This window comes from Vigna radiata, unplaced genomic scaffold, assembly GCF_000741045.1.
Source record: "Vigna radiata var. radiata cultivar VC1973A unplaced genomic scaffold, Vradiata_ver6 scaffold_406, whole genome shotgun sequence".
In the NCBI taxonomy this organism is placed as follows: Eukaryota; Viridiplantae; Streptophyta; class Magnoliopsida; order Fabales; family Fabaceae; genus Vigna; species Vigna radiata.
This window is the reverse complement of record NW_014541816.1, coordinates 98,863-111,896: the sequence shown is the minus strand read 5'-3', so window position 1 is coordinate 111,896 and position 13,034 is coordinate 98,863. Positions and strand designations below refer to the sequence as shown.

At 39.1% G+C, this 13,034-nt stretch overlaps 1 protein-coding gene across 2 annotated transcripts; it reads left to right on the top strand.

Moving 5' to 3' along the window:
* Positions 1-10,392: 10,392 nt before the first annotated feature.
* On the top strand, positions 10,393-12,836 carry LOC106778362. 2 transcript variants are annotated; one of them, XM_014666322.2, is made up of 3 exons: positions 10,393-11,760; positions 11,986-12,152; positions 12,341-12,836. In XM_014666322.2, the coding sequence occupies exons 2-3, from the start codon at positions 12,117-12,119 to the stop codon at positions 12,704-12,706; spliced, it is 402 nt and encodes a 133-aa protein (XP_014521808.1). In that variant the 5' UTR covers positions 10,393-11,760; positions 11,986-12,116; the 3' UTR covers positions 12,707-12,836. The 2 variants fall into 2 exon arrangements, with proteins under 2 accessions (XP_014521808.1, XP_022631892.1); XM_022776171.1 differs by having other exon boundaries at positions 10,393-12,152.
* The last annotated feature ends 198 nt before the right edge of the window (positions 12,837-13,034 follow it).

Below are 13,034 nucleotides of genomic sequence, written 5' to 3'. Positions count from 1 at the left end.
AGTTTACGTGCAGGGTTTTCAAGCAACGAAATCAAGTCATTAAGTGGCTGGAAAGAAAGGATAGCAGTCCAAATGAACTTAGGTTATGCTCTAGATTGGATTTAGAAATCAATAAAACGAATACAAGTTGCATAGACTACTGATTCAACTTAATTTTAAAATAGACACAACCATTCGACAAAATGCCTCAGAGAAGTTATATGAATGATGCATCAGAATTTAGAAACTATGGATTGGCACTGGTTCACAAGGCTTTTTCAAATAAATGCATTTGTTAAATTTTCAATTAGACTTTTCTTTTCATTCAATTGAACCAAGATTTTGATACCAATCTATCAATGAAATTGATGCATCAATCAAAGTAAGCATGGTATTCAACATCTGCAACTTGTATAAGAAAACAATATGTTGAATAATGGTGCATTGAATGGCTAAATTTTACAAAAGTGTTGATAATGCCAATTTTATGTTTCAAACAACTTTGTTTTACTAAAATTGATTGGTACAGGTTGACAACAAAGGTCAAATATCACCAAATCAAAATTTCACTAATATAGTTGTTGTTTAGCACTATATTTAGCCAATTCTCCAATCCAGATTCAAGCAAAGGAGTCAAAAATGATCTGTGATGGTGTATTATGACCATAGACAGCACAAACAATTTGAATAAAACTCTAGGAATGGTATGAAAGATGTCCAGTTGAGAATTCTATACTGAATAGATTCAAAAATAAGAAAAACTCAAACAATACAATTGTAGTTCGGTCAATCTGCTAAACATTTGAATTTTGGATTATTGCAAAGTGGTGCTACCCGCTGGATTGTCTTAGACAATTTTTAGTTCAAAAGGTATGCATACATCACCATTGCATCACATCCAACACAGACAGAACACACATTCACTATGATACAGTTTCAGAAATAGTGAAAACTAGATTTGAAACAAATACTTGGTATTGTCCTGTGATGGCATTCAAAATGCACTGAGCTCATTAATCATTGCTCTTGAGGTGTGCATCTATTGAAAGACTAATTCCAGATTTACAGCTTTATCCCAACACAATTTCAACTTCGGAATTTAGACAAAATTAAAACGAATCACATGACTAAAACATACAAAACATTACAAAATTAAAAGACTCGAACAGTGAATTGACCGATTAAAATGATGAAGAATAAAGCAAACAAAGCTGGATCAAACAATGGACTCGAACAGAAATCTACAAATATCAGAAATTAATGGAACAGTGCACGACAGAATAAAAAAACACGAATGGAACATATTAACAGTGTGGACGAAAAGCAATGGAACTTATCTGGAGCGTGATTCAGCACGAACCATGGCGCTGAATACCACATGATGACTTGCTTCAGGTCGATCTACACCAACGGCAAAGAAGTTATGCAGAAGCAGAGAAGTGATGGGATGCGACAGCAGAAGAATTGATGGATCTGTGAAATATTGAAGAGCTTGCGGTGCGGTGGAAGCTAACTCAAAAGGCCTTTGTAAGGAGTGCAGGACCCATACTAATTGATGCACCTATAGGCCCAATTGTCACTCCAAACACAAGCCCCATTGCGGGACAGAATCAAATTGTTGCTCCAGAAGAAGAACGTGAGGAAAATATGAAAAGGAATCCACGCCAGCCAAAATACCTCAAAGATTTTGTGATAACAACTTCTCGTAAAAAGGGGAAAACTATTGGGAAGAATATATAGCAAATATTCCTAATATTTCTTTTATTTGCAAATAATATGTTGCTGCAGGGTTGTTATCGAGTGCATATATAGCACTGTTTTGTAGGGAAAAGGGGAACAAGGAAAATAGAAGGAATTTTTCCTCTGCATTCATTCTCTCTTTCTGATATCCTGCTATTATTCTTTCAAAGTCACGCACAATAACTATCAATTGGTGCTTTCATTGACCTGACTTATCGTCATGGCCACCTCTCCTCATGATGAGCTCGCCAAACTTAACGTCAAACTCGAACAATTACTCCTCCCCCATGCCAATCTATCCAACACCCTCCATGACATAGCCACCGAACAACAGTCCTTGAATCCCAGCCGCCCCCCACTCCCTCACACTCACCATCCAGACTACTCAAATTTGACCTTCCAACCTTTAATGGCACGAATGCTCTGGGCTGGATTTTCAAGGTCAATCAATTCTTTGAGTATCATTAGACCCCTACGGATCAGTGCATCCAGATCTCTTCCTTCTATCTCGAAGGCCAAGCTCTTGCATGGTTCCAATGGATGTTCAATAATGGGTTGTTGTCTTTTTGGGACTCCTACCTCCGCGCATTGGAACTGCGATTCGCGCCCCTTCCAAGTTCGATGACCCCATTGCTTCACTCTGCAAGCTCACCCAAACCACCACCCTTCACGATCAACTTTCCGAATTCGAAACCTTGGCCAACCGCATTTCAGATTACCCATAGAGTTTTTACCTTAGTTGTTTCTTATCGGATTTGAAGCCTAATCTCTGCCGCAAGGTCACCGCCCTACAACCACCAGATCTCCCTCATGTCATTGCCTTAGCCAAGCTCCACGACGATAAATTTCGCTCATCACCCTTACCCTTTAACCGCTTTGGCCGCCCACCGCCAATTTCCTCACCTCCACAAAACACCCCTTCCCCTGCCAAACCACTTCCACCATTCCTTCCAACACCTACAACCAAGCTCCCAATTAAAAAGTTAACTGAAGCTGAAATGCAATCTCGCAGAGAAAAGAATCTTTGCTTTAATTGCGATGAACGCTATACTCGGGGTCATCGATGTAAACCAATATTTCTATTGCTTACTACCTTCGACGCAGAGGAAGATGATGAGAGTGCGTCCACGGAGGACATTCCTAATTCAGAAGAAATACCTCAAGCGGCAGGTCTTATCAGCCTCCATGCATTTTCGGGTCAATGGTCTTCGCAAACATTTCGGGTTACCGGATTTATTCATGGTTATGCAGTGCAAATCTTGATCGATAGTGGAGCAACACACAATTTTATTTAGAACAAGGTGGCCCAATTCCTTCATCTGCCCACTCAGCCCACACCAAGCCCACCTTCATCTGCCCACTCAGCCCACACCAAGCCCATTAAGTGTTATGGTCAGTAATGGTGCATTCTTACCTTACTCTTCATTATGTCCTAATATAACTCTCACCTTGGACAGTCATGATTTTTCCATCGACTTATACCCACTAGACCTCTCGGGCACTGATGTTGTCTTGGGTGTAAACTGGCTTTCCATGACCAGTGTTGAGTCACTGGCAAGTGTACCAGATCGTTCAAGTAATATAATCGGTAATGCCCGATATCGTTCTTCCCAAGAGACTCGAAAGGTTTTCTCGTTCATGCGAATTGAAATCTTAAGACTTGTAAAGAAATAATTAATTGTTGCAAATGCAAAGACAGAAAATAAACATGCAAAGTGTTTGATTCAATTGACGAAAAGAGACTATGGATGAATGGAGTTGTTGGGGGTTTACAATTTCATCTTATCTGCTCTCTCTTATCTACTCCTCTTGTTTAATGCGCTTTGTTATCTAATTGTTATGCAAACTTTCTTAGCCTACCCTTAACCCAATCCCTCGGCGAAAAGAGCCTATTACTAATTACTGGCTTGCTATCCCTAGCCTCCCCTAGCAATTAATAATGCATTAAGAACTGAAGCAAAAACAATGGATCGTCCTACCCCCTATCCCTAGGTAAGTATTGCTTAATCAAGGAATTTCTCACCAGTTCATGACATTACCGTACGTCCCTGTATCAATAAAGACAAACAACGGTTATCAAATGAGTTAAACGATAAAAGCATTATGCGCAGGCGAGAACCCAACAATTGATAATCAAAGCATATGAAAAATCATATAAATAAACAAGAGTTTCAATAAAAGAGAGTTTCAAAATATTACACTGTTTCCCCCAACAACAAAAGGGTTTAGTTCACCATTGTCATGGTGAACCTAGATGAAAAATGAAAGAAAAATGGAAAAGCAAACCCTAGATAAGATGAAAAGGAGCCTAAGCATCCAAGAAATCTTCTCCAAGAAGTGAAAAGTAGGTTTGGCCGCCCTTCTCTATCAAAAGAATGAGAATGAAATCGCAACAGGGCTATTTATAGCTAAGGAGTGTCACAAAAAACAAGCCCAGGCCCAGCGGACAACCGCCCGGCAGCACACTTATGCCGCCCAGCGGTTTGCCCCTAATCGCGCCACCGCCCAGCGACAGGGGGTTATCGCCCGGCGGTTTGCCTCTAATCACAAATCCGCCCAGCACCGACGCCAAGTGCCTTCTCCTCGCCTTGGACCGCCCAACGGTGATTTTTGCCGCCAAGCAGTCCCTAGACTCTTCTTTTCTTCAATTTTCTTTCTTTGTCTTGAGTCTAAGACCTTCATCTCCAATCCCAATCTTCACTTTCATCCAATTTGCTGCAAAACAAGCATAATATCGCTAAAAACAGCTTTTGACTCTCAACTGACTCATTTATTGAATTTTACTTGATTCTAAGCTCATTCCAAGCCTTAAAGGGTGCAATTTGGTCTAAATAGACATATGAAAATAATTGTTTTTCAACTGTTATCAATCAGTCCCTTTTTTATGGATTACAATGTTCCATTTATGCGGTTTACATGGCACGAGAAACTAATTGAGCTAAAAAGGGATTCTGGCCTAAACCCTTTCCCTATATCAGCCCATCAGCTTCGTCGTCTTCATAACACCAACAGGATTGAAGCGTTATTTCAGTTAACACTTGATCACAATCCTTTTCCCACTCCTTCACTTACACAGCCTACATCCCCATCTAAAATCATACCTTCCACCACCGAACCACTTCTTCAATCCCTTCTCTCCCAATACTCAACCATCTTCTCTACCCCATTTGCCCTTCCCCCACCGCGCACCATAGACCACGCAATCACCTGAGCGCCAAACACTCATCCCACAACTGTACGACCCTACCGATACCCACACTTCCAAAAACAAGAAATAGAAAATTAGGTACAGAAGATGCTTGACTCCAGATTCATTAAGCCAAGCAATAGTCCTTACTCTTCTCCGGTGCTTCTCGTTAAAAAGAAAGACGGCACGTGGCGATTTTGTGTTGACTATAGGGCTCTCAACGTTGCCACCATAAGGATAAATTTCCAATCCCCACTGTTGATGAGCTTCTGGACGAACTGGGTCATGCCTCGTGGTTCTCCAAGCTTGACCTTTTTTCAGGATTTCATCAAATCCTCATAGTCCCTGCCGACATAGAGAAAAATGCATTCAGGACTCATAATGGCCATTTCGAAATTCGGGTCATGCCATTCGGTCTGTGCAATGCCCCTTCTACCATCCAAGCTACCATGAATGATCTGTTTAGACCCCATTTATGGCGCTTCATCATTGTCTTTTTTGATGACATATTAGTCTATAGCTCCACATTGGCAGATCATGTACATCACTTGGAAACCACCTTTAAATTTCTTCTTTCTAATTGTTTCAAGTTGAAAGGTAGCAAATGCACCATTGACACTCAATCTATTCAGTACCTCGGTCATGTGGTATCTGACAGAGGCGTTCAACCAGACCCTGCTAAATTGGCTGCAGTCAGCAATTGGCCCACCCCCAACACAGTCAAGTCCCTTCGAGGGTTTTTAGGATTAACAGGGTTCTACCGGAAATTCGTAGCAGGTTACGCCTCCATTGCTCAACCTCTCACCAATCTCCTCAAGAAGGACAATTTTATGTGGAACGCCAATGCCCAAGCTGCATTCACCATCCTCAAAAACAAGTTACTGGCTTCACCTGTCCTGATTCTTCCTAAGTTTGACTCAGTGTTCACTATTCAAATAGATGCTTTAGGTATTGGAATGGGGGTAGTCTTTTCACAAAATGGCCACCCAATTGCATATTTTAGTAAGCAATTTTGTCCTAAGCTACACAACTCTTCCACTTATATTCGGGAATTGTGCGCCATCACTTCTGCTGTTCAAAAGTGGCATAAATACCTCTTAGGGCGTCGTTTTGTGATTCAAACTGATCAAAGATCGATCAAGGAACTTTTATCTTAAGCGGTTCTCACACCTGAACAACAAAATTATCTCTTTAAGTTATTGGGTTTCGACTTTGAGATACAGTATCGACCAAGCAAGACCAACACTGCAGCCGATGCTCTTTCACGAATTGAGGACCCAGATTAACCTCTTTCCACGTCCCTTTTAGTTTTGACAATTCCACAATTGGACTTCTTGTATGACCTCAAGTCCTCCTTACAACATGGTCCTACCTTTGTCACTCTCAAACACAAGATCATCACTGTCCCCACATGACTATCCTCATTATTCAATCCACGAGGGCCTCATTCTCTTCAAGGATAAGATTTGGATGCCATCCACATGTTCCTACATACCATTGCTCCTCCATGAATTCCATTGCACTCCTTTAGCAGGCCACACGGGCATCTCCCGTACATTGAGCAAGATTTTATCCTCTTTTTATTGGCACAACATTCGCAAAGATGTCAAGCAATTTGTCAAGCAATGCACAGTTTGTCAACAGACAAAGTTTCCTACTCAACGCCTTGCAGGTTTGCTCCAACCGATTCCTCCTCCATCACACTACTGGAAGGATTTATCACTTGACTTCATCATTGGCCTCCCTCCTTATAAGAATTTCACTACGATTCTCGTGATTGTGGATAGATTTTCAAAAGGGGCTCACTTCGGTATGTTTCCCAAGTCTTTCACTGCTACAACGTAGCCCAATTATTTGTTGACATAGTCTGTAAACATCATGGATTACCTCGCAGCCTTATCTCCGACCATGACCCGATATTCTTGAGCCAATTTTGGAGAGATCTTTTCAGACTCAGTGGCACCAAGCTCCGAATGTCCACGGCATACCACCCCCAATCCGATGGGCAGACAGAGGTGACTAACAAAATATTGCAGCAATATCTTCGATCATTTGTGCATCACAAGCCTTCCCTTTTGGGTAAATTTCTCTCTTGGGCTTAATGGAGTTTCAATACCTCTGTCAATGCTTCCACCGGTTTCACTCCTTTTGAAGTGATGTTCGATCGCAAACCTCCTCTAATCCCTCCCTTGCTTTCTGAAGACACAACCAATGCATCTGCTCAATCCGAGTTATCCACTCGCACTACCATACTTTAGAAATTATATGCTAACCTCAAAAAAGCCCAGTTACAAATGAAGAATTGGGCAGATAAACATCGCAGGGATTTACACTTTGCAGTAGGTGATTGGGTGTATCTTCGACTAAGGCCTCGTCGGCAATCAACCGTTACTGGTGCAGCCACTACAAAACTTATGAAACATTTTTCGGTCCCTTCCAAATTAGCAAAAAGATTGGTGAAGTTGCATATGAAGTAAACCTACCACCTTTTGCCAAAATTCACAATGTATTCCATGTGAGTCTCCTCCATCCTCACAAAGGGCCACTACCATCATCTCCTCTATCCCTTCCACCTAACATTGAGGATCATCAACCAATTCTGGAACCAGTCACAATTGTGGATTGAAAGAGAAATACTGATACCCCCACTTCTGATATTCAAGTACTGATCCAATGGAAGGGCTTGCCATTGGAAGCAGCAAGTTAGGAATCTTGGTCTCAGGTCCAACAACAATTTCACCTTGAGGACAAGGTTCTTCTTGATCAGGGAAGGGATGTAAGGAGTGTAGGACCCATACTAATTGATGCACCTATAGGCCCAATTGCCACTCCAAACACAAGCCCCATTGCGGGACAGAATCAAGCTATTGCTCCAGAAGAAGAACGTGAGGAAAATATGAAAAGGAATCCACGCCAGCCAAAATACCTCAGATTTTGTGATAACAACTTCCCGTAAAAAGGGGAAAACTATTAGGAAGAATATATAGCAGATATTCCTAATATTTCTTTTATTTGCAAATAATATGTTACTGCAGGGTTGTTATCAAGTGCATATATAGCACTGTTTTGTAGTGAAAAGGGGAACAAGGAAAATAGAAGGAATTTTCCCTCTGCATTCATTCTCTCTTTCTGATATCCTGCTATTATTCTTTCTCTGTCACGCACAGTAGCTATCAGCCTTCATCTGGAAGGAAGCTAGGTAGAGTAACGGAAAGCTCAGTGAGGAGGTGACTCTCGGACAGATTTTCATGTGCTAGAAATCTCATCAGCAGATTGAATATCATATATCAACGAAAGCGCTTTTACAATGGATTCTAAGGTGGATTTATAGCAAACCCCTTAGCTATGCACCGTGGAGATGAATCCCAAAATAAGTGGATCTTAGTCCACGTGGTCATGCAAGGAATGTGCTGAAATTCTAGAATATGCACGAAAACACTAGCTGCATGGAATACATGTGCAAAAATGTGAAGAAATGCTACGATGGGCTTAGTAAAATGGGGAGGGAGCACCTAGCAGCTTTAATCTTTCTTTTCTTAGATATTTCTACCCTTCTCCTTGTGCTGGTTTGGTCCAAACTGGAACAGGTGATCATACTTCTAGTGATGAGTTCATGATGAACTTAGATCTAAATCATCATATGAAATGAAAGAATACGCACACAATTAAAATTATGAAATAACAATAAAATTATACCTCATCGAAAGGTTATATATGTATATACAGCTTGACGCTAAAATCTGTCAGAAACCAAAATCATGGAGTGGTTGATTCTTTTAAAACTATGGATTGGACAAGTAGCAACCAAATTCTTCAATGCCATCACAAAATTTCTTGCAATTGCAAAGAAGAAAGTGATAAGAATATGAGCAAAAGATGGATTTACATTCCCCTGTTGTTGAAGTGACTCGTCCAAACCATAGTCCTAAAGAAACATCCCACTCCAAGTATAGATCTATCTTTTGCATTCACATGAAAATGCTTCGGATTTATTTTCTTACGCCATTGATTTATGTGTAAGCTAGTTTGTACTGCACATTAGTACTGAACAAAATTACTCATCTTGTTTGTACTACATGTGTACTGGTCAACTAAGGTAATATGTACTAACATATACTATTCCTAGGACCCCATCATTATAATTTATTAAGACCATCACTACATCCAATCATGATAATTGCTCAAGTGTTGCAAACATCTCTCTTTTTTTTAAAATAAATTCATACTCTCGTCAAGTCCTAAAGACAGTAATTTTGTTTTCTATGCTGTTAAATGGCGGTGAAGATTATAGTTTTTTTAACATATCTGCGGGTGAGAGTTTGAGAAAAAATTCTTCACTTCATTTTTTTGAATTGAATTTTTATTAAAAGAATATATTATACTAAATATTCAAAAAAAATTATTTATTTAATTAAATATTTGATTTAGATTTTATAGATAATTAAACTGAGGTGATTGTTTGTATCATTATTTCTTATGTTCTTCATAAATTTGAGTATTTTTAATTGAACACTTATTAAAAAAAATTCATTTTATTTAAGTATATGAAAATTTTATATTTTTTTAATTGAATCTCTATCACCAATTATAGTGACAGTCGTTTATTTTCGTAGTTTCAAGCATAAATCATGAACTTGGGCAATAAAAAAATCATTTATTTTTATAATAATAATTATTATTATTATAATAATTGCAGTTCATCATATTAAACTTCTTTAGTATCTCTGAAATATACTTCCTCTGGTGCATAACAACGTCCTTTTTAGTATAGGCAAACTCTAATCCCAAAAATTATGACAGGGTTTTCAAATCTTTCATTTCAAATTCTTTTTTAAATTTTGCTTGATTTATTCAATACTGGTTGGACTACTACTGTAATCAGAAAATCATCCACATATAAGCAAATAAGAACTGCAATGATACTCAGTCTTAAATTATACTTCATATTCAACAGAACATTTCAGAAAGCCAACACTAAGAATCAAAGTGTCAATCCTTTTGTTCCAGGCTCTCGCTGCTTGCTTGAGGCCATTCTTTAATTTCAAAACCTTTTATTTATTCATTTTACTTATGATACCAGGGCGATGAGTAATGAAAACTTCTTCAAGTAATTTATCTCCTCTTTCTGCATAAATCCCTTAGCTACTAGTCTGACTTTATGCTTAGTAATTCAACCACCAATAGGAATCTTGTTATACCGTAATTCTACCATTTCTCAAGTATGATTCGTTTCAATGCTCCTTAATTCTTCTTCCATAGCTGATCCCCACACTTTGCTAGTGATAGCTTCATCAAAGCTAATGGGTTCTACATCCGCCATGAGTGTCAAGTGTTGAACTAAATCACCTCTAAGATAGCACTATCAAGGTAAACTTTGATAATTTGAGAGTTTTGAAGGAAACTTTTTATTCCTTGTAGATCTGTCATCCACTACCTTGAGACTCAACAGTCAATGTCTGTTGAGTAGTATCCTTTACAGGGTTGCTTTCTTCCTATTCAAACTCAAACATCTTTACGGAAAGAGACTTGCTTTGTCTTGGGATAGTACAACTTATAGGAACCCGTGGAGTTATAGCGTACAAAAATCATGGGTTCAACAATTATTTCATCAAGCTTCTTTCTCCTTTGTTGAAATATGTCAATAGCATAGTGAACCAAATATCTTAAAGGGCTTGATGAATGGCTTGATACCAGACCATCCTTCTTTTGAACTATTTTGTAGGACATATGTTAAGGACATAAACATTTGTCACTGCCAATTCACCCTAAAAACTCTAAGGTAGATTTTTCTGCTTAAGCATAGTTCGTACCATGTTCATTATGGTCATGTTTCTTCTTTTCGCAATTCCATTATGTTGGGGAGTAGTGTAAGGAGCACTTACTTCATGCATCAGAAACTTTTCATCTCACCAGAATTAAATTCACCTCCACCGTCGATCCTCAAAATCTTGATAAATTTCCAAACTGCTTTTCCACTATAGCCTTGAATCCTTCAAAGATGTTCAATTCTTCACTCTTTTGCTTTAATCAAATATAGCCATAACTTTCTACTAAAGTCCGTCCAAATACAACATAAAATATTTATTTCCTCCTAATGAAGGAATGTCAAATGGTCTACAAACATCAAAGTACAACATGTTGAATATCGTTGGCTTTGGACGCAGTGTAAGGTCCGAAAGAAGTTATTGATTGCTTGTTGATCCAACAATTATCACAATTTCTTTCGAATCATAATTGAGGGAAGACCAGGCACCATATTCTTTGATCGCAATCTTTGAAATTTAAGTGGCCTAACCTTAGGTGTCATACCATGAATCATCTGACAAAACATAGCGGCGAAACGTTGAGATTTAATGGTGTTCATAAATTTTTAGAAAATCATTAACCATATTCATTGAGAACCATTTCTCCAAAAGTTGACCCATACTGATCAAGTTACTCTTCATTTCATGGACATAAAGCATAAAAGAGATTACAACTTGTCTTCTATCTTGCCTTGCAACTAACACATTCCCAATGCCCTCAGCTTGAATCACTCTATTATCTGCAGACCTTATTGTCTTCTTCCCACGAACTACTGCACATCGCGCTCAAGATCCAGCAACTTCACCCATCTGTACCGGCCCACTCAGATCAGCGCTCCTTAAGCTTCATTGTTTCGCCCACGTCAATCACAGTCACCACACATCCAAGTCGGAGCAGAGCACACACCTCACCGGAGAGAGACACGCCTCCATTACAGATTTGTGGTTCCGGTCACGATGACAGTGAACGACTCTTGACAGATCCCTGCACGACAAATTGGGCAATTGGGCTTGGGCCATTGTCAGCTGGAAGATAACCACTACACAAAGGTTGAATTGGAAAAGGCTATTGCTCTCTCCACCTTTCCTCCACCTTCTTATTATTTTAAGGATCTCGTTATTTCGACACCCTATATTTGATACTCATTTGACACTCTCATGTGTGAACGTGCTATTAGCTACTTTTTTTTGTTTTTTTTTTTTTTAAATTTGGTCTGAAAAATGCAGAGGTTTTCAGAGAAATTGTATTCCTTTTTTACCCCTGGGCATTTTCAGTTTCAGTGTGAAAGATTGATTCTCTCTCACATTTGGGTTTCTCATCGTCGTCTCCATTAGCGCTCACAGAGTTGTCTTCTCCATCAACCGCTGACAGTGTCGTCGTGTCCATTGCTCTCCAGTGCTCTGAAATGACAAGTTCCGGATTGGACCATCGCTGGACCAAGGTAAGTACCTTTATTGTCGGTTTGGGTATTTGGATTTATGTTTGGGTATTTGGTTTTAGGTTTGGGTTTTGGGTTTTTTTGTGGTTTCTTGTGGGTTGTCTATGGTGTTTGTTTGTTATTTGATTTGGATTGTTATTTTGTTATGGACAATTGAGTGTGCGTCATTCATTTTCAACCATGTATATTAGCGCTCTCAACGAACGGTTGACAAAGGACCAAAGGGAAGTCATCTCCAAGAGTTGGAGGTGAATGACTTAGAGCAAGAATTGGAGAAAGAGAAGGCCAAAACAAGAAGTAAAAAGTCAACTGCAGATGACGGTTTTCAGAGTGCTGGATGTCCACAAGCAGCAACTGACGATGCATTCGTTTCACCTGTTCGTTTGTCGGCCGAGGAAGGGGGTGGAATGAGTAACAATGAAGAAGGTCCATTGTCGCCAGATGCACCAGGTGGAATGGCTGACAAGCAATCACAGTTGAGGACTTATGTTAGGATTGGTTCAAGAAGAAGAGTTAAGAGCAAAGCACTTAGGACACCTTACACAGGAAATGTATGAGTTAGAAAGACAAAGGATTAACTATTGTGTTAAGTTGGAACAAAAGTATTGTGTATTTAAACCTAGTATTTGGTTCAATATGTATAACATTGATTTATTTTATGTTATTGGAAATCAAATGTTTGTTTTATTTAAAGGCTTCAAATTAATGTATGTGGAAACAAATGAATCAATGGTTGTGTAGTGGTAATGTATGTTGAAAGAGATGATTGAATCAGAAATAATGTAATGTGGTCAAAATCCAATGAAGTGCAGTGAATTTCCAATGTGTTTGCTGTGAAATTGAGTTCTGTAATCGATTACAGGACCCTGTAATCGTTTACACGAA

Excerpts from the sequence above, each read along its gene's own strand:
- LOC106778362 (XM_014666322.2), top strand. The coding sequence starts at position 12,117 with ATGACAAGTTCCGGATTGGACCATCGCTGGACCAAG. Across the intron at positions 12,153-12,340 it reads TGGACCATCGCTGGACCAAG|CGCTCTCAACGAACGGTTGA; the intron begins GTAAGTACCTTT and ends CATGTATATTAG.